The sequence below is a fragment of the Engraulis encrasicolus genome, chromosome 8 (assembly GCF_034702125.1).
Source record: "Engraulis encrasicolus isolate BLACKSEA-1 chromosome 8, IST_EnEncr_1.0, whole genome shotgun sequence".
Classification (NCBI taxonomy): domain Eukaryota; kingdom Metazoa; phylum Chordata; class Actinopteri; order Clupeiformes; family Engraulidae; genus Engraulis; species Engraulis encrasicolus.
This window is the reverse complement of record NC_085864.1, coordinates 23,991,259-24,014,630: the sequence shown is the minus strand read 5'-3', so window position 1 is coordinate 24,014,630 and position 23,372 is coordinate 23,991,259. Positions and strand designations below refer to the sequence as shown.

At 45.5% G+C, this 23,372-nt stretch overlaps 1 protein-coding gene across 2 annotated transcripts in view; it reads left to right on the top strand.

Moving 5' to 3' along the window:
* The window catches only part of bcl9l (bcl9 like), a 26,279-nt gene extending 2,907 nt beyond the window's left edge, over nt 1-23,372 (top strand). The window contains exons 2-9 of one of the 2 annotated variants that reach the window (XM_063205248.1): nt 4,397-4,494; nt 6,931-7,391; nt 9,351-9,479; nt 14,475-14,631; nt 14,999-15,083; nt 15,646-18,208; nt 19,798-20,043; nt 21,018-23,372. In XM_063205248.1, coding sequence (XP_063061318.1) covers nt 7,013-7,391; nt 9,351-9,479; nt 14,475-14,631; nt 14,999-15,083; nt 15,646-18,208; nt 19,798-20,043; nt 21,018-22,252 — 4,794 coding nt within the window. In that variant the 5' untranslated portion in view covers nt 4,397-4,494; nt 6,931-7,012 and the 3' untranslated portion in view covers nt 22,253-23,372. The other variant, XM_063205249.1, reaches the window with a different exon arrangement.

The window sequence follows — 23,372 nt, the reverse complement described above, 5'->3', positions numbered from 1 at the left end:
TCTCATTGACTTACATGCTACATTGGCTAGCCTAAATGAATACATTCCATGCTTCAGCCACGGCTGTTTGGCTATATTATTTGAACAACCGGCAACGCAACACGTTTTCGGCATGTTGCGCGTGAACAACGCTAGTCTACAGGTCCGTATCTTTCGTTTATTAATCCCCAACATCACCAATTGACTTGCATGTGTTGTTTTCCCCCACAAATGGGCGTAACGCACATGGAAAACGTCACGCCGTTCATGAGTATAGTCACACCTTGCACACCTGTGATTCACAGCAAGAAGAAGCATTAAAGTGCGAACAGTCATTGGCTATGTTTACATGCCTTTTTTAATTCAGAATTAATAATTCAGAATTAAATAGTGCCATCGAGTTTACTTTGATCTTTCATTTAATTCAGAATTGTGAAGTCTTTACATGACGTTTTCAAAGGGGAATTAAGCTTTATTCAGAATTCAAGTGAGTTAGTTCTGAATGAAATGTCTCATGTAAACGTAGCAAGTGTCTCCATTACATTTAAGAATCGGATAAACCACCATTGGCTCATATCTGGTATAGCATTGCAGAACACACATTTACTGTACATGTCTGCCCAAGCCACTGTGTCAATATGGTTAACAATTTTAGTCATCCAAGTTTACCCCACATGGGCACAACGTTAAAATAAACATTATTGGAATGTCAATGTGGGGTCTTTTCATGGCCAGAATTGTGGGTCATGCTTGTGGGGCATGCAATTGTTATGTAGGCTGGCTTATTCAATGTAGCATTCTATCTCTCTCTCTCTCTCTCTCTCTCTCTCTCTCTCTCTCTCTCTCTCTCTCTCTCTCTCTCTCTCTCTCTCTCTCTATCTCTCTCTCTCTCTCACACACACACACACACACACACACACACACACACACACACACACACACACACACACACACTCTCTCTCTCTCTCCCTCTCTCTCTCTCTCTCTCTCTCTCTCTCTCTCTCTCTCTCTCTCTCTCTGTTTATGATTCATATGATTCGCCAAAGTCTGGTAAGAGAAGAAGAAATTGCACAGTACTGTATCTAGTGATGTAAGACTTAATTTTTAACAGTGAACACCATCTTTCTTGTGGTTGTGCCATTCAGCAAAAAACAAAGTAATATGTTGCATTAGCATACACCTTTTTCCTATTTACTCTGACATCTCATTTTATTTCTGCAAACCTCAACCGTTTCCCTGGAATACATTTTATTAGTTGTCCCCAATGAGCGTGTCTTTCTTTGGCAGTGTTTTCTCCAATTAAGAAGCTCGCGTCATCTTGGCTCCAGCTAGTGGTGGAACAATTGCACATAGGGCCCCAGGACAAGACACTTATAGGGCCCTTCATATGGCTTGCCATGGTCACAATAGGGCCCCCACCACCAATACGGGAGGGCCCTGGGCCCAGGGGCAAATGCCCTGCTTGTCCCTCCTATAGCTCCGTCCATGGCTCCAGGCCTTGCTCCCCCGTCTCCCGGTTTGAACTATTTGCTCACATAGATAGATAGATGGTGTTATGGTTTGTTGCTGCAGTAACGTCACCCAACTAACTCCCATGTGACTTTGCGATCTTTTGCTCCCTCTGTTTACCGTACTACTACAGTACAACTGCAGGGCTGTTTGTGAGATTATTCTGTTTTCAACTAGGGTGAAGGAGAGCAAGGGCATTACGCATAATGAGTTATTATCTTCTATCTCCTCCAGAAAGAATCATAATCATAACTAGTTTTTGTTCCCCCATTTGTACAGTTCTTATAGATTTAAATATTTTTGTTACCTTTGTATTTCTAGACATATTAAAGGTGTGCTGTGTAATATTTTTTAGTAGTTAATTTCCAGAATTCATGCTGCCCATTCACAAATGTAAACTTTTTAACAAATTACCATCGTCAAATTCTGAGTATTCGTTATGACGAGGAGAATTGCACTTTTCATGCATGAAAATGGGGATCTTCTCCATAGTCTGCCATTTTGAATTTCATTTTTAGCTCCAAAACTTACTGTGCCTTGGCCATACTAGTAAATATTACTTATTACTTTGTAAATATTCATGAAAAGATCAAATTTGGCAATAGGCAGCACAGTTTCAACGAGCAGCATAGTTGCAATATCTACTCTGGCCACATCTAACACAGTGCACCTTTAAGACAAAACAAAGGACTGCACCAGTTGCATTGCATTAATCTCTTAAGCGAATGTAATCAAGTAGCCTAAAAGATCCAAAGTAAAGAGTTTTAGGTGCGGTCCTTCGTACTACAATCCTTCACACTAAATTCAAGCTTTTTGGACTGACTGTTTCTGTGGCACATGTTTTGGGTTGATAAGGTATATTTTGACCAATCTGTTCCCAGTGTTTAGGACTACTTTTGGGCTCTAATCGCAGGACGCTATTTATGGGCAAATGCAATGTTGAGATTAAATATACAGCATGCAAATGCAAACAGTGTACTTAAAGTGTGGTGTGAACAAAGCAGACATACACGTAATACCACTTGAGGCGTAGAATTGTATTTCTTATGCGTCATTTGAACTACACATTGGAGCCACTCGTTATGGCTCATTTGTTTCACATAATTTTTCCATTCAATTAATTGGACCAGCTGTTCGTAACTACCACAACTCAGGTGGATAAGGGACCCTAATTAGTGAAATCAGCTGTGCCTACTTTTAAAAACGATTTCATGCTGTACTTTGTAGTGTAGTACTGTACTATTATGGCAACTTTTTTTTTCCAACAAATATTCCAAGGCACTCGGAATGGTGCATATCATGGCTATATTTTTTTTAAGCCTATTTGTCCACCTAATCATTCGTTGATATGATATGCCACTTTGACACAGGCCGGGATCTGATCAGCCTCGGTCGGGTCGACTGGTCGAGGGTGTCTGTTGTGAGACCCGAAACACCCAGTGACTCCAGGAAACAACACTGATGATGTGTCCAAGGCAGTGCATCAGGGGATGTTTGCAAAACTAAAACTCTGATTCACACACTATACAGGAATACAACATTTGCTCTCAGATTGACATAGTCATTTATAGAAATGATCATTTCTACTCAAAATAGCCATTCCACTTACAGTTGGAGTAGGAAACAAAGTGTTGCTCAACTTCCCTCCCAAGTTTTGACAATGAAGAAGTCGTGGTTATGCGCTATGCAGTGCATATTTTGCAACACTACTGTCATTTATGTAATTGAAGAGGACCTTTGAAGCAGCAATTTATAGAGAAAGAGAGGAAGCAATCCTAGTATACAGTTTTTTAAATACCGAATAGATGCTGTATCTACGTTATGCTAAAGATTTGAAGCAGTAAATGGGTTTAGTGGTTTTATGGTTTTAGCCTCTAATGTTTTCTTCTTTTGAGTTTGAGTTTTGCAGTTTGAGCTGAAAAGTTAGGGGAAGATTAAGTACAGTAAAACACACACACACACACACACACACACACACACACACACACACACACACACACACACACACACACACACACACACACACGGGAATAAAGTCAGGATCTGAGGCTGGATCAGTGTACCACATAAAAGTAAAAGTACAGTGTACCACATTTCTGCACATTTGTGCTGATGATCACAGACGGTGGCACATGCAACCATACTTTTGATTTTATTTTGCAGGTCTTTAACTTTTTCATGCAGAGCCTATGTCATACCCTTATTGCCACCAACATGGTAATGGCCATGTCTTAATCAGTTACCTAAGACTCTTGGCAATGTCATAGTAATGTTGTTAAGATGTTGTTAAGCTTTATTTGCAAAAAGTGACTTGCATCGCCAGCGATCCAAACTGCATGAAAGAGCTACACAAAGTATCTGTGGGCAAAGGTAAGGTCTCCAAGGCCTCCAAGTTTACAATGCAACACATGCAGCACATGTATCTCTGAAGTGTGGTTACCGGTATTAACCAAAAATAAGCATGTAGTCACTTTCACATGGTTACTGTAGGTATCACTTTCACTACCACACTCAGTCACGTTGACCTCCGTGCTCAGAAAATATGCAGTGAAACAGAGTGAGAGAGAAAACGTAGACACGTCAGGTGCTGTGGAATGTCTGTGGAGAGTTTTTGTGGTTTTGAAAGTTTGTCATTGTGGGTGGAGCCTGTTACACTACAGACAGTTCAGAACATCAAGTTCGAACATCAAGCCACTCCAAGGGCCTTCAGTAGGAAAGAGTTTTTTTTTTGTCTTTCCTGCTAATCCTGATATCTGAAGGATTAAGAAGAAACTGACTCAGTCGGTTTCATAATGTGTCATCACTTTGAAAGTTCAGTGAAAAGTTCAGTGAAACCATCTCACCCTGACCCCATCCATCCATCCATCATCACCCCTGCCCTTCTCTTCTCTTCTCTTCTGTCTTTCAGAGAGAGCCGATGAGGACAGCATGCCACACTGCCGACGTCTGAAAAGAGGAAGTTGCAACATTGATGGATATGCAGCCCACAGCAGTTGGACATGAGGTGTAAGTGGTTTACAACCATTTTAATTCTGCCCAGTGCCAAACAGGCATGTTTTTGGTGGATGGATGGACTCAGCTCCGTTGACATGTTTCTCTCAAGAAAAATGTGCCGGTATCTGCTTTAAGGGTAGGCACATATGATCTGACGCTGAGCTGTTCAGTGATTGGTGATATTTACTGGTTGAACATGATGTGGTGTGTGATATGCTGTGATAAGATGTATGCGCTTTAAGAGATGTTGTGCTTTGGTGTGATGTCTTTGTCCTATCTGACAGCCCAAATCATTGCACTAGTGGACATATGCTTCCCAAAGCCCATTCAAGATGGTTTTTTTTTTTACCACTTCTTAACCCCGCTACATTATCAAATCTAATTATGCTGCTATTATAAACAGTGATTTATACAGTTATACATGTAATTATGAATATGTGTTCCTGGCACAGTATGTGGGGCCATCAAAATGGAATTCAATTGAGGAAAAAAAAGGAAAAGAAAATGTTGAAATAGTTTTTGAAAGAATTATACAAAGTAGAAAGCAGTTAAAAAAGAAGTTGTCACTGACTGAAATAGACCGATAAGTACATGTGTGTCAAAATTGCTTGACTTGCTACTGACATGACATGGCAACCAAAGAGTATAGGCTGTGTGTTGTCCTACATTGCTGATGAGACAGGAAGGACAGAGCGGCCAATCGCTGGCTGTTCTGTCAACGGCATCTGGGACATGACCCAAGTTTCTGCAGTCAAAATCTGCTTTACAAAATGGGTGGTAATCACAGGTCAGCTAAAAATAGCACATCACCGCCTGTTACGCTTCACTTTCGGCGACTTATGTAAATATGAATTCTTCTTTATTATCTCAGTGATTACGATAAGAGGAAGATAATATAAGGACAAAAATGGGAAAATAATATCACATATAATAATGCTTAAGGATAAGGTGATGACATGAATATATTTGAGTATAATCTTCCTCAACAATGGTATTTCCTTTTCAGGAGTTGTTAATGAGGTGGGAATTAATTTTGTATCTCAACCGTTTTAATTACCATTTAAAATTAAATCAGAGGAACTGCTCCCATGACAACTTTGGAAGTAAAACATAACCGATCAAAATACTTTTAAATTGTACTTGTTGAGTTAATATCATGTCACAAATCAGCCAGGTACCTTATGCATATAAAATCATACAATATGGTAAATGCAATGACAAATACAAAGGATTATGGCCGAGAGATGACTTTTTCCATGGACAGGCGTCTCTTTGTCAACTCTGTTCGGCCTCCAGAGCTGCTTCTAGTCCTTTTGGTGCTCAAGTCAAGAACCCCCTTTCCTTTTTGTGCATTTACAAAGAAATTGGCATCTGCAAACATCACATCGTACATCTGATCGAAAACACCTGGGGCCTCATTTATCATCAGTTCGTAGAATGTCTTCTAAATTGTGTCTTAAGAGTGAAATTTAGAATGTTCGCAAGTACAGAAAAATCGGGATTTATCAAACGTGCGTTGGCTGCTCCTACGCACACGTCTGCATGATAAATCCCACACCTTCCAAATCACTGTGCATGCGTGCATTCGGGGTAATTTGCATCCCGAAACGCCTCCAAGTAACCATATATGGTATTAAAATATATTCAAATGCCATGTTAATTCGAAGGCGCCACCCTGTTTGGACACACATGAACACACGCGGACACACGCGCCACTCGAAGCGCTGGCGGGAAGTGCGGAGATAGAAACATTTCCGCGGCAGAAGTGGAGGTGCTTTCGACAGGAGGAGGACAGTGTTTCAAAATAAGTAAAAGAAGGAGACACACATGGACGAAAACACTGTAAAACACTGAAAATAGCACACTGTCATACTCCATTGTCATTCAAAGCAAACTGTACCTTGCACGGTCAATATTATTTGCAATTTCGTGTTTCTTCCACTGGCACGCATGGTCTGAGGTGTGCGTAGATTTAGGCACATTTCTACGTTCAAGTACATTTTCATAAATCCCACACTTTGCTCAGGAATGATCGCACGCACGTTTTACGCACAGATCTGTGCCTAAGAACGCTTGATAAATGAGGCCCCTGATCTAGTACAGACAAATCTACTGAGTTCCCATGAATAATTACTGCAAATGTAAAGTCTAATTCTTACTTTCAGGGGTTACTATGGCACCTCCAAAGATTTGGTGCCCTAGGTGATTGGTTTGCAGGGCCACTTTGGCTGGACCCAGGACAAATTCATCTGAAAGGGGCCCCCACCCAATGCATTCAATGTAATGAAGACCCAATTCTGGGCCCCCTATCTCCCAAGGCCAGCGACAACTTAGCCCTTTGCCCCTTTGTCACGTTATAATGGATAATGTCAATATATAGAGCAGGCCATCATTAGAACCACTGTGACTGACTTGCACCCATCTGTGTTGTCCTGTTGTGTCCCGTAGGCCTTTGGTGTGAACCTCTCTAAGCTTCTGAGGAACACAGAACCCATCAACTTCTCCAGCACTTCCATCAACAGCCAATCAAATGCACCCCGAAAACAAGCTGACCAATAATGGGAGGCAAGCCGTCAGCAGCTCAAACACTCAGACTTTCGATGTGAACCAGCAGCAGCAGCAAGGTGTTGGACCTAATAAAGGTGTTGGTCTTGGAGGTCATGGAGTCAAAGCCGGTCAGATGTCTGCTGCAGCAGGACTGAGCAGCGTGGGGGGAGTGTCTGGCATCGGGGCCGGGGCTGGGGGAGCAGCCATGTTGAAGACCAAGACCAAACGGGAGAGAGGCGCCGCCGCTATGGAGAGAAGTGTCGCTATGGAGAGAGGCGTCGCTATGGAAAGAGGAGTCGCTATGGACGCGGGCGACCTTAGAGACGCAGTGGTGGCCCCAGCCCTGGAAGCAGACACTAAAGGTAATACTACATTGGAAAAAGCATAACAGGATGTTGGCCATAGAGTACATGATGGATCAAGAAAGCACAAGCAATTAACAAAATTCAAGAGACACCACACACTGCTTACTTTTCTTAACTTTATTTCTCGGAGCGAACAACGCGTTTCGCCCAATGCGTCATCAGGTTCGCTCTATAGAGCTCATAACGCGAAACGCGTTGTTCGCTCCGAGAAATAAAGTAAAGAAAAGTAAGCAGTGTGCGGTGTCTCTTGAATTTTGTTCATTGATTCACCTTCTCCTGTCTCACACCTGCACCTGCATTAATGAGGGCTTGTGCACAAGGACTCTCTTGAACTTTGAAAGCACAAGCAATTGTCTGTGCGTGCGTGCGTGCGTGCGTGCGTGCGCGCGCATACACACTCGTGTCTGTGTTTGCACGATTGTGTCGACGTATGCATGCCTTAACCCGTTAAGACACGGCGTTATAAATTAGCTGTTGCCAATGACCAAATTGTAGTGCATTACTAAAGGCCCTGTGTTATGTCATAGTATTGTAGTACTATGGTAGTTAACTTTTGAATGACTATTACAGCGTGCCACTGGAGGTAAGGTGAGCATTAAGGGGCTACCTAATTAAAATGACAGTTTCTTAAGACAGTTATCGTACAGTGAGGATTGGGAAAATCAGTGAACTAAGTAAGAACACAGTTATCGTAGCCTGTGTGTGCACACTGTATCAAAGGTAGGGAGGAGCGCATGACCTTTTTAGCAATCCCAGCAGACATGGCTTCATATGAAGAACAAATGAGTCAGCTGTCTTGTGTCCTTCCTTCCTGTTCAGTAAAAGTGCTTTGTGCTGCTGCCTGTAGCTATTAGCTCTTTGCAGGTATAAGGCTGCAAGGATTGGAAGGCGTGGGTGGGTGCCATGTTAGTTTTTTTTCTAAATTATTCACGGTCGATGACAGACTGACAAACTAGAGGAAAAATATTCATTGCTAAGGTGCTTCACCTTTATACTCTGATTGTAGGCCCTTTGTTAATCTCTTTACTGTTCTTAATACTTGTGTGAGTGCAAAGCTTTTTGTCACTTACCACAAAAAGGCATTTCCAGAGGACAGATTTTTTTTGTTATTGTTGCCACATTAATGTAGACATGGATTTCCAGCAGCAGTAAAAAAAAATGCATTAAACTGTGAATTGGTTTTACCGTATATAAAAATAACAATATGTTTTGGACATAGTCTACATCAAGGAATTGTTTATGACATGGTCTGTTCCTTTTTATTGGAAATAATGGCAATACGGAGCAATCCTCATCATGCTTGAACTGACATGATTACAAAACAAATCCGTCTGGTGTGTGTGTGTATGTCTGTGTCTGTGTGTGTGCCTGTGTGTGTGTGTGTGTGTGTATTTGTTCATGTATTCATGCGTGTGTGTGTGTGTGTGTCTGTGTGTGAGTGTGTGTGTGTCTGTCTGTGTCTGTGTGAGTGTGTGTGTTTATTAAGCCATTAATACGCCTGTTAATAAGCCATTTGTAATGCCACATCTTCAATAATAACGGTTCAGCTGTGCCTTTCATTGCGGAGTAAGATAAGATGTCAAGGCTCTCTTGTGTGTTTGCTTGTCATCTCGTATAGGAGCTCTGCAAATTAAACTCAGTGAAGAAATCCAATCACAAGTGTCACTTTGAAAAACGGTTCCCTCCTGGCTAAATTTCCATTCGTGCTTCCCCTTTGCGTGTGTGTGTGTGTGTGTGTCTGTATCTGTGTCTGTGTGTGTGTGTGTGTGTGTGTGATGGTGATGAGATGATGATGGTGTGTGTGGTGATGATGATGATGATGACGTTGACAATGATTATGATCGAGGTGTGTGCGTGTGTGAAAGAGAGTGATGATGATGATGGTGTGTGTGTGTGTGATGATGACGATGACGATGGTATGTGTTTCTATATGCCTGTGTTTGTGTGTGCATTAAGACGGGGTTCTGCGCTGCAAGCGTCGCTGTGTGGTGGAGAGGAAGCTGCAGAGCTACAGTGGAGATGAGTGGGGCTCAGGAGCCGACTCCGAAGAGGACGAGGAGAAAGCCCACACTGCCGCACTTCACCGTAAGACAAGTCAAGTCAAGTCAAGTCAAGTTTATTGTCAATTTCTTTACATGCACTGGTCATACAAAGAATTTGAAATTGCGTTTCTTGCTCTCCCATGCAGACATAGACTAATCTAGGTAAGGACATAGACAGTATAGACATAGACAGTACTCATACATGGACATAGACAGTATGGACGTAGACATTGCTCATACAGACATTTAAAGTGCAAGACTGGACAACAGAAGACTTGTAGAGAACATACATTAAGAGGAGGTATTTTGTTGTTCTTTTTCTAAAAGTCCTTTATAGCGTTCTGACATAGTAATAGTAGCATTTGAAGAAATAAATAATTAAAAAAGGTTTTTATTAAATACACCAGCAGCAGTATGTGTGTGTGTGTGTGTGTTTGTATGTGTTTTGTGTGCGTGTGCGTGTGTGTGTGTGTGTGTGTGTGTGTGTGTGTGTGTGTGTGTGTGTGTGTGTGTGTGTGTGTGTGTGTGTGTGTGTTTAGTGCAGGTAGAAAGTGCGGTGTGCGTCTGTGTGTGTGTACCTGTGTATGTGTGTGTGTGTGTGTGTGTGTGTGTGTATGTGTTTGAGTATGAGTTGTGTGTCAGTGTGTGTATGTTTGGGTTTAGTGCACAAAGTGCAGTGTGCTTGTGTGTGTGTGTGTGTGTGTGTGTGTGTGTGTGTGTGTGTGTGTGTGTGTGTGTGTGTGTGTGTGTGTGTGTGTGTGTGTGTGTGTGTGTGTGTGTGTGCGTGTGTATGTTTTGAGTTAGTGCAGGTTGAAAGTTCAGTCACAGATGTAGTAGTGCAGGTGGAATGTTCAGTCGCAGATATGGTGGTGGGGATGAGGGGGGGGAGCGTTGTCAGTGCCTGGCTGGCTAGAGGCTGACAGTGAAGGGAGAGTGGGTTGAGGTTGAGTGTTCAGTATCTTGATTGCTTGATGCATCGTGCTGCTTGCAAGCCTGGTGGTACGGGAACGGAGGCGCCTGTACCTCTTTCCAGAGGGCAGGAGGCTGAACAGTTTGTGTGCAGGGTGGCTTGTGTCTTTGATGATCATCAGTGCTTTTCGGGTGAGGCGTGCGGTGTAAATGTCCTGCAGGGAGGGGAGTGGTACTCCAATGATCTTTTTCGCTGTGTTCACAACACGCTGGAGTGTCTTCCTGTTTTTCTCCGTGCAGCTTCCTCCCCACACTGTGATGCAGCTGGACACGACGCTCTCTATGGTTCCTCTGTAGAAATGTTTGTCATGATGGAGGTTGTAGCACTTGCCTTCTTTAGTTTGCGCAAGAAGTAGAGACGCTGATGGGCCTTCTTCGCCAGTGATGTAGTGTTGGTGGTCCAAGAGAGGTCGTCGCTGATGTGCACTCCAAGGAACTTGGTGCTGCTCACTCTCTCCACAGCATCACCGTCGATGGTCAGTGGTGGCAGTTGTTTTTGGACCCTCTGAAAGTTGACAACAATCTCCTTGGTCTTGTTGACATTCAGCAGGAGGTTGTTGTCTTTGCACCATCTGGCCAGCAGGTCTACTTCTTCTCTGTAGTGGGTCTCATCGCCCTTAGTGATGAGGCCCACCAGTGTTGTATCATCCGCAAACTTCACTAGATGGTTAGTGCTGTGGGTCGTTGTGCAGTCATGTGTCAGCAGCGTGAACAGCAGGGGGCTGAGAACACAACCTTGCGGAGCCCCCGTACTCAGGGTCAGGGTGCTTGAGGTGTTATTCCCTACCCGTACTGCTTGTGGTCTCTGCATCAGGAAGTCCAGCAGCCAGTTGCAGAGGGAGGTGCTGAAACCTAGTTTGTCCAGTTTTCTGATGAGTTGTTGTGGTATTATGGTATTGAATGCTGAGCTGAAGTCAATGAACAGCATTCTCACATATGAGTCTTTATTGTCCAAGTGGGTGAGGGCTGGATGGAGGGCAGAGCAGATTGCATCCTCCGTGGATCGCTTGGCTCGGTATGCGAACTGGTAGGGGTCCAGGGTGGGGGGTAGGGTGGCTTTGATGTGTGACAGGACTAGCCGTTCGAAGCACTTAATGATTATGGGCGTCAGTGCTACAGGACGGTAGTCATTGAAGCATGATGGTATTGATTTCTTCGGCACGGGTATGATGGTAGCAGCTTTGAAAAGTGATGGGATGACTGCTTGCTCCAGAGAGATGTTAAAGATGTCTGTGAAGACATCCTTCAGCTCTTCTGCACAATCCTTCAACACTCGGCCAGGTATGTTGTCTGGGCCAGCTGCTTTGCGTGGGTTGATGGTGGCCAGTGTCCTCTTCACACTGGCAGAGGACAGGTACAGGGGTTGATCATGGGGGGGAGGGGGAGTTTTCTGTGGATGAGTGTCATTTTGTGCTTCAAAACGGGCAAAGAAACTGTTCAGGAGACTCTCAACCCGTTACGACATGGCGTTATAGATTTGCTGTCACTAGAATGAAAAGTAAGAGAAGGTTGCACCATGCATTTGACTTTTTTATTACATAGACGCGTTTCGGCGTTTTGCCTTCAAAATAGTTGCACAAAATAGTCAGATGCATGGTGCGACCTCTTACTTTTCCGTTTTATAATAATTTGGTCAGCATTCTAAAAAGAACAATAATCTGTTTGGGTGAAGCCTGCTCCAACCTTTATGAACTGTTACTAGAATGGCAATGACCAAGTCGCAGTGCATTACCGTACTAAAGGCCCTGTGTTATGACATAGTGGAGTAGTGCTATGGTAGTTAACTTTTCAATGACTATTACAGCGTGCCACTGGCGGTATGGCGTGCATTAAGGAGCTACGAGTTCATTAGACACTTTTCTTGGAAGGAGACTTAGATGCAGAATAGTCTTGCAAATGCAAACAAATGCAGTAACTACATATTTTGTCAAAATTGAATTTAGACTGAAAACGGTCTTCATAATACAAAACTTCTTGATACAAAACCTTATGATCCACATGTCTCCCACTTTCGAGATCTTGTGATGTCAAATTTGCAGTAACTACAATGTCCAACCTAATAACAATACTTTGACAACCTTTTTCTCAGGTTCAATGTTGCGTAGTTACTGCACTTTGCCTTTGTAGGGCAGTGTCATATTGTATTGTTTGCTTGGAAGTAGACTTCCAAGCACATTAGAATTCTATGTTTGATGTTTTTCTTTTCCCATGGAAGGACTTGTCAGGGAAAGACTTGTCCAAAAATAGAACTCTAAGGAGTTGGCAATGTTTTTTTTCACAGAATATTGTATGGTTTGAAAATGTGCATAATTAAATGTTTGATATTCGTTTGAACAGCGCAACACATTTATACCCAATAACAGATACAACACGTAGTAAAAGCAATATGATATTGCATTTCAATGTCAATAACATTATCTTCTCAAAGAACCCCATCAGATATGATTAGGGATAATACTGACCTCTTGAGGACACATATGATTTGGAAACTGCCTGAGTCTAGATCTTTTTTTACTTTTCACTTCAAATACCTACAAGTGTACTATGCTTATGAGAAACCAGGCTGATCACTGATCACATTTTTTAAACTTCATTTTTATCATTTTATCAACACAATTAGTTACAATGTACTCCTTGTGATTTCAGCTTTTTCTAAGGGTTAGCTCAGGTGTTGTAGACGGGACTGCAGCATCCGGTGCTCTTTGCATCATAGATAATTTCCACAGAGACACACATTATGATATGATTCATCCAAAACATTTTGAGTCGTTTGTGCTGCTTCTTATTATCTAATGTTCTTAACTTCAGTTAAGTTGTAGTCACTGTAGTTGGCAACCAATGTTTGTTGTGGCCAAATTAACGCTTACTGATGTTCGGCAAAGTCTCCTTATCCACTACACCAGGGTTTCCCAAACTGTGGTGCCTGCACCCCTGGGGGTGTGCGGCCTGTCACAAGGGGGTGCGCGAGCTGAATAGAGCAATGGTGGATATGTGTGTTTTTTATCCAGCATTAATGAACGTCAGATAGTTTTAATTGTTTTAATTGTATGCTGGGAGGATCCATCTGAAGTGTAATTTATAACTCCTAGACTTGTCATGCAACAAGTTCCATTGTAATGTGACAGAAAAAAACATCAGATCGATTGGAAATCAGGATTACCCAAATTGTGCGGTGGTGCAATATCCGCTTAGGGTTTGCACAAACCACATTGAAATGTGAAAGGGGGTGCGCAGAGAAAAAAGTTTGGGAACCGCTGTGACTTCACTATAGGCAGAGACACACAGAAACAGACCCTGTGGACTCGTTTAAAGCAGCCACTCGAGTCACCTGACAAGGGCCAGCCTAATCTGTCATTAGGCCTGCTTCCTACTCATGTGTCTCCATCCTTGAGCAAAGCCCATTGAAAATGGTTGTAATTGCTGCCGTTAACCAGGACTGACCTACCTTCAGAGCCAATCAGATAGAGAACCTTCTCGGTTCTTTTTTACTCCACACTGCGTACCTCCAATAGGCTTCATTCCTTTGTCTTATTAAATTTCTGTACAGTTTCTGGATGTATTAATGTTGCAGTTTCTCTTCAGCCTCCACGTGTGTGCTCTACCCTCTTCCCTCTACCCTGTGTATGACTATGTGTGAAGAAGTTTGTAGTTACATGCTGGGCAGGTTCACAACTGTCCAATAGACTGCTGATGGAGTAAACCCATATGCACTGTTTAATTCAGAGGCTGCCCTCTTCTGGTCAGTATTAGGCACTGACTGCATTTTCAGAAAACAGAGCGTTACATTAGAGATGAACTACTGCGTGTTACATTATTACATTTAACTGACACATTGATCCCAAGTGACTTACAGTTCTTCATTACATGGTATTGGTTACAGGCCCTGGATCAATGTGAGGTTAGGTTACACAAGTGGGTGTATGCATACATACCAAATATACTGTGATTCAGTATGAAAGGATTGGAAGGCGTGAGTGCCATGTTATTTTTCCTAAATTATTCAGAAAACTATACGGTATATAATATCCTAATCTCTCTCTCTCTCTCTCTCTCTCTCTCTGCCTCTCAGGGGAGCGTGATATGACTGGTCCTGGCTCCTCCTCTGCTGTGGGTGGCCAGTCATCTGCTCCTGGCCCTGGGTTTGCCTTTGGTCCTGGTGGACTCCGCTCCGACCACCCCCGCATCGGAAAACAAGTCTATGTTTTCACCACCAACTTAGCCAATAGGTGAGGGTCGATGGATAAGTGGAGGACGGAAAGGGTCTTATGGTTATTTCAGCCTATCTTTTCAGTGACATTCCAAAACGTTTGCTTGTGATTTTTTGTGAAAAGGTTGCTTTATATGTAAGAGTGTGTTTCATATTTTGTGGTTTTATATGAACTACTTTTACTTTACTTCATAAGAACACATCATAAATCTTAAACGTGTCCCTACCGTGACCTAACGTTTCTCTCACTCGTTTCCTCTGTCACTGTCCTATCATGAATGAAAACAAAAGAAAAAACCTTAAAATAAATAAATGAATCATGAACGTATTGTATGTGCAGTACACACAGGCCCCTGATGGTGTCTCTCCTACTGTGTGTGTTTCAGAGCTGCGGAGGCAGTGCTTCATGGGCACACAGACTCCATCGTTATGTTTCACAAGCAGAACGTCCACTGCACTAAGCTGGATCAGGTAGGCAATCACGCACACACGCACGCACGCACGCAAGCACGCACACACACACACACACACACACACACACACACACACACACACACACACACACACACACACACACACACACACACACACACACACACACACACACACACCTGTAGCACATGCAGTATATAAATAGATCTCCTGCCAGTGGAGAGTTCATATCAGTTATATAGTCTTGCAATATAGAAGCGATGAGCTGTTTCTCAAAATGTAGTGCTTATTATTTAGAAATGTGTATAAAAGATAAAAAGGTTTTGCTCCTCAAAATTTATCTACATATTTACCTAAAGCAAAATCTGTTTTCAACACATTGATTTTTTGAAATTTTCAACACATTGAATTAATATGCAAGGACATTGATTTTGGGGAGGACATAGATTGTGGTATGTATGTGTTATGTAATTCTGCTCAAGTAACTAAATGTGCAATCCTGATTACCTTTGCATTGAATGATGTAAATCTAGTTGCTAGTAAGTAGTACTTAGTAGTTACTAAGTACCGTATCTTAACAATCTTTGTCTGCCCTCTGTAGTGTATGCCGCCAGTGAAAAAGCTGCCCACCTTATCAGAACAGCTCAGCTCCAGAAACACACCACCCGCGGGGAAAAACAAAGCTCGAGGTGACGGCCAGAGGCCAGCATCAATGGGAGGACCACAAGCCGCCGGCACAGCACCCTCAAGCGGGCATCCGCAAGAGGTCGATCTGCCTCTTCACCCATCTCTGCCCGGCTCCTCCGACAATCCTTCCAGTCAGCAGCCTGTGCAAGGCAATGCTAGCCCACAAGCTGGGAGCAGAACAGCGGCTGGCGGTGGAGCAGAGGATGCGGCGGGCAGCTTGCCCCAGCTGACTGCAGGAGTGTCTCCCACCTCTGGCTCCACAGTGCTACCGGCACACCTCCAGGGGGGTGAGGGGGGCCCCCAGTGTGGCCCGTGTGGCCCCCCAGATGGACTGTCCAAGGAGCAGCTGGAGCACCGCGAGCGCTCCCTGCAGACGCTCCGAGACATCGAGCGGCTCCTGCTCCGCAGCGGCGTCGGTGGTGGAGGTGGAGGTGGAGGAGGGCCTGACGGGGCCAATCCTGGTGCCATGTACAACAACAACATCAACATAAACAACAATAACAACGCCGACAACGCGGGCAGAATGCAAGAGGGCGGCGAGATGGCTAAGAACGCTGAGAACTTCAACAGCGACATGCTTCCCCTGGGGGCGTCGTATTTGGGCAATCTGAAGAAATACGAGGAGCCCTTGCAGTCGATCTTGTCACAGACGCAAAACCTGGGAGGATCCCGGCTGGAGGAGTCGATCTTGGGGTCCCAGCTCGGTTTGGGAGCCCTGATGCAGCACCAAGTCTCCTCACCTCCAGACCTAGACCTGGGAGGAGCACTGGGAGGAGACCCAGACGGGCTGACGCCCGAACAGATGGCCTGGAGGAGGCTCCAGGAGGAGTACTACCAGGAGAAGAGACGCCAGCAGGAGATGCACCCACACTCGCACCCACACCCGCCTCAGCACCACTACCGCATGATGGCGGAGATGGGCATGCCCCCCAGGGGTCTGATGATGCGGGGTCCCCCACCGCCGTACCACAGCAAAGCGGAGGAGCAGTGGGGGCCGGCAGCTATGATGGGCATGGGAAGGAACCCTCGACTGATGATGGACATGCATCCGGATGGTGGACCGCAAGGCCCGAGGTTTATGGGGCAGATGCAGAGAGGCGGTCCACCTGGGCCGGGGGGCTATCCTGGTAGCCCTGGAAGGATGCTGGCCATGGAGGGTCTTCAGAGGTCTGGCATGGGCTGGGTGGAGGACTTGCCGATCAACATGGGTGGTGGAGGCGGCGGTGGTGGGAGGCCGCTGTTACACGGCTGCTACCCGCCTGGTGGCGGTGGTGGTGGAGGTGGTGGTCCTGGTCCTCAACCCCTCCCTCCGGATGTGGAGCGGCAGCTTATGCGCGAGGAGGTGCTGCGCATCATGGAGAAGAGACAACACCTGCAGAGACTGGAGCAGGAGCAGCTGATGTTGCAACAACAGCAGCAGGAGGAGGCGCTAGTAGGACAATCACGGTTCATGGAGAACCCGGGAAGGCCCGACGTCCACAATCCAGACATGATGGTCGTCGGCCCCCACGGTGGTGGTGGTGGTGGTGACCCCATGGACTTCCCACATTCTCGAGCCATAATGGACTCTCCGCTGGGCAGGGGGAGGGAAGGCGACGGCCCCACCCTCGGACACCTGGGAGACTCTCCCTTAAGCGCTAATCTGGGCAGGCTAACTCAGGCTAACCTGAGTGCACAGGAACAGCAGATGCTGTTGAAACTGCGAGGGGTTAATCGCGGAGGAGGTGGAGGACCCATGGGAGAACTTCTAAGCCCGGAGGACATTTCCCGCTTTAGAGCCGGCCCGCAGAATGGCCGCAACGGCGGCGGAGGTGGTGGTGCGGGCAAGACTGTAATCGCTGGGCCTGACGGATCTGTGCAATTTCCAAACCAAAGATTGTTTCGTGGTGGGGGACAATCAGAGAAGGCCTTCCTCCAACAACAGACCGATCAAGCAAATTTTGGGCCAGAGCAACAGGGGAACGGTCAGATAGGCAGCACACCACAGCTTAGCCACATGGCCATAGAGGCAGGAGGCCCCCGCGGAGGTGCTGCTGACCCCTGTCCTCGTCATCCCTCTGACCTGTCAGCGGTCAACGTGATTCCCATGGGCTCTCCGAGCACGGCCCCATCTCACCCTCTCAAGTCCCCCTCCTTGGGGCCGGAGCCCTCACCCCTCATGCCCTCTCCCTCCGCCTCGGTGCTCAAGTCTCCCACGGCCTTGTCCACCGCCAGCCCCTCTCATCCGCTCCTCTCCACCGCGTCCAGGGCGGGCACCCCTTCCACCACCTCGGTTAAGTCCCCACAGTTGATGGGCTCGGTGTCTATGGGCATGCACTCTCCCTCCGTCTCGCCCAACGGTCCACAGAAGTCTCCTTCCATGAACATGGCTTCCCCCAGCTGGACCTCGTCACCCAAGCCCAACATGCCCAGTCCTGGACAACAACCCACAAATGGGAAGGGCGTAGGCAATGGAGGCACCAACCCTGGTGAAACTGGTAAGAGATTAGTTAACACACACTATTGCCTAATCGTAACATTATCAATATATCCTCCTGTGGTTCTGTTTTTCCATGTGAAGATAGATGCAACTACTCGAAAGCAAGTTTGCATTCTATTTTTTTTCACATTTTTGCGAGTTGTTACTGTTTGAACAGTATGTATCACAAAGGGGACAATAACCATAATATCAATATCAATTTGATCTTAGTATCACATCACATGAATGAGCTCAGTTCTTTCTAATCATGTGCCAGCCTAGTGACGCTGAGAAAGAGGTGGGCTATGCTCTTGCTCTCTCTCTCTCTCTCTCTCTCTCTCTCTCTCTCTCTCTCTCTCTCTCTCTCTCTCTCTCTCTCTCTCGGAGGGAGACTCAAGTTTCTGGGAACAAAAGGACACCTCAGCTCCCTATGTAGCAGAGAGGAGCATGCAGCCAAGCTGTTGATAGGGGATTAGTAGCCAGTCAGCTGGAGAGGAGAGGAGAGGAGATGGGAGGAGAGGATGAAGAGGAGAGGAGAGGAGAGGAGTGGAGTGGAGTGGGAGATGGAGAAGGAGAGGAGAGGAGGTGGGGAGGAGAGGAGAGGAGAGAAGAGGAGAAGAGAAGAAAGGAGAAGAGAGAAGGAGATGGGAGGGGAGGAGAAGAGAGGTGAGGAGAGGAGAGGAGAGGAGAGGAGGACTAGCAACAGCATACACACTGCGGCATTGTACCCGGTGCCATTAAAGGCATATTGACTTAGCAGACGCATAAAACTTTGCACAGGTTTCCAATAAATAAAGTCTTTGGGAATTCAAGACCATTTATGATAATGTATGATTTATGATATAATGTGGTCTTTGTAAGAGATTGTCAGTGATTCGATCGCTCTGTTAGTTTTTTTAATGTTTCATAGTGAAACAATTTTCCATTTCAGTGATGTGTAGTGTTTTGTTCTGAGTATGTTGAAGGGAATCCCAATTGTATTTCTATTTTTATACAGTAAGTCTTACTTTCATTTTGAATTTTGGCCAGCTGCTCTGCTTGGAGAGGTTTGTGCCGTAATCACTGACAGCTGGGGTGCGTTTCTCGACAGTGTCGTTGCTAACCAAGATAGCAACTTACTTGGCTGCCATGCAATTTCACATTGGCAACTTATTAAGTTACTAACTGGTTAGCAATGACACTGTCGAGAAACGGGCTCCTGAAACGATGAGGGTCTAGATGAATTGGAACAGTCCTTAATCCCGTTAAATGTTTCCACAACTTGAAATAACATTGCCATGTGATACAAATTATTCTTCCTCTGTTTCCTGTGGTAGAATAGAGAGATGCAAATTCCTAGCCAGGCCGTGCCATCCTAGTGACGTAACACTTTCAACGTTGCAACTAGTCAGGTCAAGAGCAATGCAAGTAGAGTTACCGCAGATATGGGAACTCCTCCCACTTTGTCGATAAGCAAACAACCATAAGCAAACCAATTTGGGAAACGTTAATTGTTATGCTCTTGGTCAGACCAAGTCTCGAAGACATTTGAACGTCGATGATAATCAGCCTAGCAAATTTCATACTTTTCATTCAGCTTTCATCCATCCGTCTGCTTCTGTTCCTCAGGTCCAACACCAAAGGCTTCCAACCAATCAACAACGAGCCAGCCCAACTCCCTGAATCCCAGCTCGGCCGTCTCCACTTCCTCCCCAGGCGGACCGCCGTCCCAGAATCCCCTGTCGCTGATCATGTCCCAGATGTCCAAGTACGCCATGTCCAGCGCCGCCCCTCTGTACCACGAAGCAATAAAGACCGTCTCCACTTCCGACGACGAGATGATGCCAGATAAGCCCCTCCTACCAGGCATGGAAGGTGCGGTGCAGTACATCAGATATATACACTGAATGCGCATTCAGGCCGACTGAGAACCGTGCCGATGCCCGTTCCCACACCTAATCACGAACCGACCATCGTGTTCACACCGCAGATCCTAGCGTTCGCGAGCTGGAAAGTTGGTGCGCTATGCGAACCGCAAAATACTTGGTTTTCCTCTACGAACCATGTTGTTGCCCACATGGCGACAACGTGGATGTCAGCAGGTTCATCCTAGTAACACAGTTCAGTTAAAAAAGTTCAGAGCTCGGTATGAACACGGGTGGTTCGCAAGTAAGCACTTTAGTGCCGAAAGCAACTGGTGCAGGCACCGGCACCGGCTCCGTTCTGGTTGGCCTGAAAGCAGTATGAGAAGCTGTTTACACGTATATGGACGTCTTTTTGAAAGTGCATCGGTTTTGGCCTCTCGTTTACACGTAAATAGAGTTTTGGAATGAGCATATCAAAAATCCGGCATTAAAAATATCCCATTTAGGAGGCAACAACACACCTGTCACAATGGAGTTTTTATTTTTATTCACATCTCTTGTTTACACGTAAACGGATTTAAAAAAAATGCATTAAAAATGAAATATCTGCATATGTGTAACCAGCACCTTAGAGTGTATTTGTATATTGTCCACCAGAACATTGTGAATGTGTAAATACATTATCAAAATATAATGTTATCCTCAAAATATCTTACACCTGGAACATGTATATATAAATATATATTTTTTTTAAGTATTTTTTGGGGCTTTTCAGCCTTTATTGGTTTTTGTGAGACAGGATAGTGGAGAAGAGACAGGAAGTGAGCTGGGAGAGAGAGACGGGGAAGGTTCGGCAAAGGACCCGGACCGGGAATCGAACCCGGGTCGGCCGAGTGGTAAACGTGTGCCCTACCATATCAGCCAAGGTAGGGCCAGAACATGTATATTTTAACACTTTTAACTTTCTTTTTTTTCTCTATTCAGCCTCCCAGTTGCTCATCTCTGCCCAGGGTGGCATGTGTCCACCAGGAAGTCCCCAGAGTCCCATTGGGCTGCTCCTGCAAGGACAGCAGCAGCTCTCCCACGGACACCAGGGGCCCATGTTGCCCTCCCCGAACATGCTACTGTCGGCCATGAACTCCGGTGCCCTGGGAGGACCCGGTGGCCGTCCTGGAGGAATGGGGCCGTGCAATTTGCCCCCGCTGCAAAACCAGGGCTTTCCGCGCATGCAAGGTCCTCCAGGCCAAGGAGGACCTCCTCCACACTCTCCGGCTGGGCTGCTGTCCCAGCATTTCAACCAGCTGTCCGACGACATGCTCACGCCCCAGCAGTTCCACCTTCTGGAGAAAGGACTCTCTCATCATCAACAGTCAGACGGCTTCCCTGGCTCGATGCGCCAGGACGGCCCGGACCTGAGCGACGTCATCCGCCCGTCGCACACCGGCATTCCCGAGTTTGACCTGTCTCGCATCATTCCCTCCGACAAGCCCAGCAGCACCTTATCGTACTTCCCAAAGAGCGAGGGCATGTCCCACCAGCCGCCCTCCCAGCAGAACCTTCACCACGGCCAGAACATGCAGCAGCAGTCCCTGCCCACACAGCTGCTCAAGCAGCTCTCCTCCGGTCCGCAACAACACGGCAACATGCCCTCGTCCAACCCCCACATCGCCAACCTCCAGAACATGATGGCGGAGCAGCAGCTCGCCCTCCATCCCTCGCAGTACGGCGTCCGTCCGGGAATGCCTCAGGGCGGCGGCGGAGGAGGAGGAAGGGGCATGATGGTCGGCCCAATGGGGCCAATGGGTCAACCTGGGCACATGATGATCAGGACAGGTCTGGGGCCTCAGCAGCAGCAGCAGCAGTTTCAGCAGCAACAGCAACAACAGGCCATGATGGCCAACAGCCTCCAGCATCACCACCCGGGCAACAACCCACATCCTGGTATGATGTCTCCACAGCAGCAGCACTCTCATAACATGATGGCCCAGCAGAACTTGATGATGATGCAGGCCAAGCAGAGGGGGATGGGGGGGATGCCGGGGCCGGGGGAGCCTCTTGGGCCGCAGCAGGGGCCACTCATGTCCCCACAGGGCCTCATGATGGCCCACTCGCACCCGGGCATGATGGGAGGACCTCAGTCTATCAGACAGCGGAGAATGTCACTGAACAGCCCCTTGGGCTATGCACCACCCGGAAGTATACATAACATGCCTTTTTGAATGTACTGTATCGCTTCTCAAACTTGTACAATCATTTTAGCTGTTACTTTTTTTTTGTTAAACTTTCATTCTTGCTTCAATAATAACTGTTAAACTGTTAATATTGCTGTTGTGTTAATTCAGTAGTAGGCAAACTTAAAAAGTCTTCTACAAATTTAGATTGCCATTTTCTACATATTTGTAAGATATGTATATATTCGGAGATGTGTTTTGGGTTCAGAATCATTTTTATGGTTTTAAGTGCTTGTCTTTTATTTTAAACCAATTGTGAATCTTCATTCATATCTGGTTATTTATTTATATATATATATAATGCTATTAATTCTTGTTTGCCAGTGGTCTCTATATCTGCTTAAGTCTAAAGAATAATAGGTAACATTTGACTTGACACCGGTGTCATATGCATGTCATTACAGTGTCATAACAGTGTCTTGGCACAGTCATGCACGCGTCATAAACATTATGTCCATGTCATACATATTTTATGACTGTTGGCCATTAGTGACATTCGGTTATGGCAAAGACCGTCTTTGCCATAACTGAATGTAATTTAAGCCCAACAGTCATAAAATGTTTATGACAATAACAATGTTTATTACTTATCTATGACTGTATCATGACACTGTAATGACCTGCATATGACACCGGCATAAAGTAAAGCGTTACCAAATAATATGGTCAACCATGTACTGTTGTAATGTACTTGTCTCCGTGTTTAACAATGTTGGAATGAGAAATTACAAAAAAAGGACATCTGCATTTATCAAATGGGCTATTTTTGAGGGTGTAGTCGTCCAAAGAAATCATCTGAACTGTTTGAGAATTACACTTTTTTGTCAAATTCAACAAAGGCCTCTGGACTTTTTCCTATCATCTTCAGATTTCACATGCTTGACACAGTTGTGATCAGGGTCGGATTAAAATGGCCTCGGCCCCTAGGCTACAGGTTGCACTTGGGTCCCTCAGAAGGACAGATTTTGTGAAGAAATGTAGACATTGTCATAATTATGAGCTAATAATTAAGGATAACATGCCTAACAACTGTATTCAATAGCTCAGATGATTTTTTCAATATTGCATCTTGTCACAATTTTGTCTTCACTAATGGCCAATTAGGGCC